This window comes from Buceros rhinoceros, unplaced genomic scaffold (assembly GCF_000710305.1).
Source record: "Buceros rhinoceros silvestris isolate BGI_N320 unplaced genomic scaffold, ASM71030v1 scaffold27140, whole genome shotgun sequence".
NCBI classification, from domain to species: Eukaryota; Metazoa; Chordata; class Aves; order Bucerotiformes; family Bucerotidae; genus Buceros; species Buceros rhinoceros.
The window spans coordinates 49,119-55,944 of NW_010390604.1; the positions used below are offsets into that span (position 1 = coordinate 49,119).

Genomic DNA, 6,826 nt, shown 5'->3' on the forward strand with positions numbered 1-6,826 from the left:
CTTCCTGGAGCTCATCTGATACCTGGGTGAGCCAGGGTGGAAAGTCATCCTACAGCCTGAAAAATCTACACCCTTACAGCATGCTCACGCCAGACTCCTGCTTGCAGGATGGGCAGACTTTATTCTGAATGTGAATTTTAGGGGAAGGGGGAGGCAATTGCCATGAAAAATCTCCTAAGGCGAGAAGGGGGAATTGCTGTGCCCCGTGTCCAAGATTAGAAATGCCGTTACCAATACATCACCCTTCTGACTTCGTTTGTTTTTGGCACTCGTGCTTGCAACAGTCAGGGCTGCGTATGACAAAACAGCCACGAGTTTCCTGCAAAATTCACGTCTCGAATGCTTTGCCCTGTTGGCTCAGATCTTTTTGCCTTAAAAGCACATAGAGCCCTCTGTGTTTACCATCAGGCTGGGGAAACGTCAAGGCTAATTACACTAGTGCGGTCCCAAGTGAATAAATGCATCTTTTAAAGAATATCCTGTTGAGATCCACAAAACAAGATGCTGGCATGATCACTTGCAAACTGCTTAAAAGGAAAAATGGCAATAAAAGCCAGAGTCTTAAATATTAGAGAACAGAGATGGAAGAAGTCTATTAGTTCACCTTATCCATTCTACATAGGTGCAAAATACTTTTTTTGTATTCTTTTGCAGAGTGATTTCTTTTTTGGTCAGTCCAGCTGCAGATGCTTTAAAATCTGGAGCCTCCAATATTTACTTCCCTTAAAAGACATTTCCCCCCCGCCTCCTCTTTGCTCTAAATTTCATCTCATAAAACAGAACTGAAGAGGATGTAATTTTTGGCCAGACACTGAAGTTCTGTTTTGTTTCCAAATCATCTGGGTAATTTCCATTCCACCTTTCATAGTGACAGAGAAACTGGAGAGCCAGAGTCCCCCTAAAATGTGGCTTGGCCTGTGTGACGCTCACATGAGTAGATCGTACTTAAACCACTAAAGCTTTAAACTTGGCATTAATGCCAGTTACTTGCTACTGAATTAAACTTTGGGGTTGGACTCATTTTAATAATGATCTTGACCTTGAAGGCAAATGCTTATCTGTAGAGGAAACAAATCTTGTTATCTCACCCTCCTCGGTGAAATCCACTCACGTAGCTTGGTTAGTGATCCCAAAGCAACTGAAGATCCTCAGATAACCCTCTTGACCTGACAAAGGGAGAGTGTCCTGGGGAAAGCCGTAGTTAATGACCTGGGCAGGCTAATTACAACCTGTGTTTGCTGCTCCCTGCTTCCTCTCTGACCTCCATCATCCTTCCTAAGTGCTCTTTGGCTTTTCAGCGAAGCCTCTTCAGTGTCTCTTGCCCTTCTTCCCTTCTCTTTAGCTGTCTTAAAAAGACACTGAGTGTGAGACTGGTGAGCTTTGAGAGGCATAAGCAGGTGGAAAGAGTCTGGGAGGAGTAAATAAGGTTAGCGAGGGAAGCAAAGGGTAAGGAGAGGTGAAAAAAGATATAGAAGTCTATAGGATGAGGAAATAAAAAAATGTTGCAGAGTCTAGATGTGTCCTCAACTATTGCTCATTGCAGGTCTCACATCTCCACCCCGGTGCCTTGTCCCTGCCAGCTGCTTTCAGAATTGGTTTGTCTGGAGGCAGAGGGAGGGTTAGTATGTATAGCAAAGAAATCGAGAGGGGTTCCTGAGGTAGAGCAGAGGCTCCATCTATTTCTCTGTCCTAAGTCTTAAACCAGAGTGGGAGCGTGTAGTTGAGGAGTAGAGGTTGTGGCCAAGGAGGAGGCAGCTGCGTGAACTGAGCATCTCATTCTGCAAAGAGGATGAAGCCAGATCAAGCTCCGTGGTGACAGATGGCCCACATCAGAAACCAGATGGCCCAGCGAGTCCCACTGCTAAAGCTATGAATTAACGAGAGGAGGAGGAGCCCGCAGTGTAGTCCGAAGTGTTGTTACACTCTTTTGTAAGGGCCAGTCATGGTTTGGAAATGGTGTTACACCTAGAATCCAGTCTGTGATGGCTAATTCATAAGCCAGCACGAGCTGCTTGCAGGAAGGGTGGCAGACTCAAGACCCAGCTTACTTTCACATCTGTATGTGGCTCATCACCCAGCGTGCCTCAGTGGCTGTTGGGTCAGTTTGCTGCACAGGCTCTACAGATCTCACATGCAAACACTCAGTTCCAGTCTTATCCCAGGGATAAGTATCCAGGGGTGATCGTTGTGTTGTACACCTCTGAGGAGTTGTGTGCTTGTTCACAAATGTGTGCAGCCTCCCTTGTCCCAAACACTGTTCCTTCTCTGCGGTGGTTCACCTTGTGGTCCTGAGTGCTGTAAGCCACTCTAAGGCTGCTCAGAGCAGGTGCACGCTGCTCCAGCACTCCTGCTGCGCTGGGCGCTCTTCCCACCTGCGGCATGCGCAATTGCTGCCCTATCAATATTAACCTGCATGTCTTGCAACTCTTACTACGTCCGTGTTTGTGAAGTCTTGCCTCTTCCGTTTCTGGAGGCACTAAGAGCCATCCAAGACTTGGAAAATGAACCGTGAACTGGGAATGATGTGAAGGGAAGTGGATGTGTAGCTGAAATGTCCCACTAACCCAGCCCCATCGGTTTGGTACCTTGTCCTGGGAACAGATTTCAAAATGGTTCTGAAATGCTGATCTAGCCTGGAAATTCTGATCTACTCTTGATGTCAAGTGTATTGGGAGATGTTTCATACATGTGTGAATAGATGAAATCTTGCTGGGAGGCTTTGTGTGCTTTGTATGCAGGGCTTGTGTTTTTCAAATTAAAAGCTTAAAGTTCTGCTGATGATTAGGACGACATAGAATCCTGGTACGTAAGTACGAGCACCTTCCCACAGCGCAGCGAGCGATGCTACTGACTTGTCAGCAAATTAAATAGAAAGACAATATAATCCGGACCAAATAGCTTTGGCACTTGGCTCAAATGGAGGGATGTTTTCCCTTTCTCATTAACTCTGAGGCAGTAAGGGTGGTGATGGATAGCTATGAAAAGCACTAAATCTTGAAAGCATTAGCCAGCTTGTTTCTCAGTACAGGCTGTGTTTGAGAGGAACTTTGGTGTCAGGATTCCTGTGTCATGTCTGAACCATGTGCCAAGGGCTGCTCCTTGCCTGAATGCCCTGAGCCTGGGGCACAGCTTTTGCGTCTCTCATCTCCGATGCCGAATGAGTGTGAAATACAATGCTATGATTTGTGATGCACCCGTATTAAACGTACAAAAATCAAGTGTCCTTAATTAAAATGTTTGTAGGTCTGGTTTAGTAACCGTCGTGCTAGATGGAGGAAGCAGGCAGGAGCCAACCAACTGATGGCTTTCAACCATCTGATCCCAGGAGGATTTCCACCCAGCGCCATGCCAACTTTGCCGACGTACCAGCTCTCTGAGCCCTCTTATCAACCCACCTCCATACCGCAAGGTACAGTAGCTAACAGGTACTTGGTTAGAATAGCACTATGGGGGGGGGTTGCTGTGTTGATCCACTGTAGAAGTATTTTCTCCTCTAACATAGAAAAAGGGGTGGTGGCTGATTTGGGGTCTGAGTCAGTGAGGACCTTGCAAGCCTGCATATTTTGAACGTGTAAGAACTCGGGCTTGTTTTGCTGCAAGAAAGGGCTGGTTACACATGGAAGGTGGAGCTGGAGAAACAGCAACCTCCTCCACAGTGGAGGAGCAGCATTCGTCAAGCAATGTCCGCGCTTCCCTGCCCTGCTCCTGCACCAACCTCCTGCGGTGAGGTTTTGTAAAACAAGGTTCAGTTCTCTTGCCCCTTACTTGAGATCTGGATCCTAACTGTTGGTGGATGTTCTAATTAAGGGACTCTTTCAAAGGCCAAGGCTTCTATCCATTTTTACTACAAACCACGGCAGAATTTCTGTGCCATGCCTGGGAGGGGAAAGCCTGTTACCAGCCTTCAAAGAAAATGAAGCTGTTCCTTGATTTTTTAATATATATGTGTGTATAGATATTCATAAATATTGCTGTACCAATTCTGAACAAGACGTGCCCTCTAAGGACTGTCTGAAAACTGCACGTGTCCATTGTTATCATTTTTACTGCCTCTTTAAGAGCTTTTGGGTCATCTTGCTGGCCAGTTAAATATCCAGCAACATGAAGGATTTACCTCCCTACTTAACCGTTACTTAGATGCAGGTCCTTAGATGCAGGCTTCACATAATGAACTTATTATGCCAGGAAAAAAAAGGAAGAAAACATATCAACATGTTTCTTTTGCTTCTAGCCGTGTCTGATCCAAGCAGCACCGTCCACAGACCTCAGCCTCTCCCTCCAAGCACTGTACACCAAAGCAGCCTTCCTTCGAACCCCGAGAGCAGCTCTGCTTATTGCCTCCCCAGCACCAGGCACGGATTTTCCAGCTATACAGACAGCTTTGTGCCTCCGTCCGGGCCCTCCAATCCCATGAACCCTGCCATTGGCAATGGCCTTTCACCTCAGGTCAGTCCTGTGTTTTCAGACAGAGGATTTGCTGTATACCAGAACCAAAGAGTCTATTCCCTCAGGCCACGGTATAATGAATTGCCAAATTTAAACCATAATGTATTCTTTATACAAGCCACATGATTTCAGTTTGCTGGTTTCCTTTTTTATTTTTTTTTTTCCTTGTACTGGCTGAATCAAGAGTCATAGCTTATATCTAATTTCCAGTGATTTACAACGTAATCATGCAGGCTCCGTGTTTACATTTGGTTGTCGAGCACTCGTAATGTTCCGCCACTCTCCTGAAGATCCACGGCAGGGGACAGAAAGTAGACAGTGTCATTTTTCTGTGCGTAAAACGTCTCTTGAAGGTAACCTCACTGAGGCTTCACTGAATGGGCCAGGAAAATTGCAGGCAAGTGGGACTAGTGAGGCGAGTTCCCCCGTGCATTGAGACAAGCCATAATCGAGTTAGAAATACATAAATTAGGAGTATTACTGCTCCCTGGCAATATATGAATGCATGAACACCATAATTGTTTTTCTAATTTGCATGAGCTCTTTTTAGGAAATCATGTTAATAAATTGCCTTGATAATTGAGCGTCAGAAGGGTGGTTACATTTTCCTCTGTGGCATCTGCCTGAAGCCAATGTTACTAGTTAAAGCTTGAATAGCCCGTAGTTTATTTTATGAGTGAGAGCATTGCCCAGGTGCTCGGGAAGAGATGTCCACTAAATTCTGCGAAGCCACAAAGAGGATGCAATCTATAATTACAATCAGGAATCTCTCCAGGGCTGAAAGTGAGAGTTTTAACAGCTTTATCTGCTTTCTCCCCTTTTTTCCTCTCAGTGGTTAGAAAAACAGAGAGAAGCTCAGAATGACACAAATGAAAAGTGAAAAGACAATTATACTCAATTACACACTAATCACTGACTATCACCACTGCCTAAGAAGGGAGAGGGCATTCTAATAGGCAGAAAATGAGATTTTAATGGCACAAAGGGTGGCCAAAATAACGACTCGTATATCTTTGGCTCCTTCGTTTTCCTCAACTTGTGGTTTGCATCTCGGGAATAGAGTCCCTGGTTCCTGTGCAACGGTGATAACTCTGTGCAGCTGAAAAGTTCAAAGGCACTGGAGTTGAAAAGAATGAATAACAAAGGCAATGAAATAAACATTTTTGCCCAAAGGCAAAAGTTCATAAACCCTTTTTTGTAACAGTAAATGTAATTAAGTTTCACAGATTCCTATAGCAGAGAGTGGGGTACAAAACTTTACTGATTGAAACCTTGGGGGGAAAAAATACCAAGAGGAAAACAAATGGGTGGACTTCAAGACTTGAATGGACTTTGTTCTGAAGAGCGCAGATTTCTAAATGCCGTCTCCAACAACAGCCATGGTGTTGTATCAGCCGCTTTATGTATTTATTTATTAAACAGCCAGGTTTGTGGTGTGCCAGACTGCCTTGTTTTTGATTTAAGTATCTTCCTGGGATTCAGCGTTAACCCATCAAAAGTAGTTGTTAGTGTCAGTTTAAATGTATGTTGGTTCTGGCTATGGAAAAATTGGATTTCTTTTTCCTTTCACAAAGATTTTTATTGTCTGTGACACGGAAGTTGAGCGCAGCAGTAAAAAAAATCTTGTGATGTCTGGGCAAAGCGGGACATAAAAAGTGGGGCAGGTTTCCTCCCCCCAAAGTCTTGTTGATTTGAGGTTTGATATAATCAGAAGTTGATCCTGGAGCAGATTAGAGGACTTTAATCAATTACTGTGCTTCTTTACACCCAGCCTGCTCTTTATGCTACCAAACTTCTGTTGCTTTGGGTTTTTTTTCCCCTTAAGCTTTTGAATCCTTTTTCTACCCCAGTGCTTAGAGCTCCTGGAGTGTCCCGCACCTTTACCGAGAGGTTCAGGAGGAGGCCACTTGCATTGCGTGCTCCTCTCTGAATGCGTACAGGAGATTTCTTACATCCATTTAGATTCCAAACAGCTTCTTGGCAGCTGAGCGATTATCTTCACGGGCTGATAAAGATCTTTCCATCAAACAAACCAAAGCCCCAGCCCTGAATTCAGGCAGTGTTAACAACAGCTCCTCTAAGAGAGTTTTGGGGCCTCAACAATGACCTAGAGGTACAGACAAAGTGTGTGTACGTAGAAAGGGACGAACCTTGAGTTTGTGTTTGTATCAGGGAGCGATACAGCCTCAGCCATGCACCACAGACTGTGGGACTGTACAGAGCCCATGTCTTTATGCCCCAAAGAGACCGCGTGCGAAATGCCCCTTAGTGGTGGCTTTAAGGGGCATCCCCTCGGGGCTCTTCCCACCAGCACCCAGGGGCTGAGGCAAGCCGAAAGCCAGGTCTGCGTCCAGGATTTCACCGGGAAAGAGAAAGACTT

General features: G+C 45.2%; 1 protein-coding gene across 1 annotated transcript in view; it reads left to right on the top strand.

The window, feature by feature from the left end:
- LOC104495464 (paired box protein Pax-3) overlaps positions 1–4,446 on the top strand; it is a gene marked incomplete at its 3' end in the record, with an annotated part of 53,558 nt that extends 49,112 nt beyond the window's left edge. Inside the window, exons 4-5 of the mRNA XM_010138437.1 lie at positions 3,244–3,409; positions 4,232–4,446. Coding sequence (XP_010136739.1) covers positions 3,244–3,409; positions 4,232–4,446 — 381 coding nt within the window. The remainder of the gene's footprint in view (positions 1–3,243; positions 3,410–4,231) is intronic.
- Between the last annotated feature and the right edge of the window lie 2,380 nt (positions 4,447–6,826).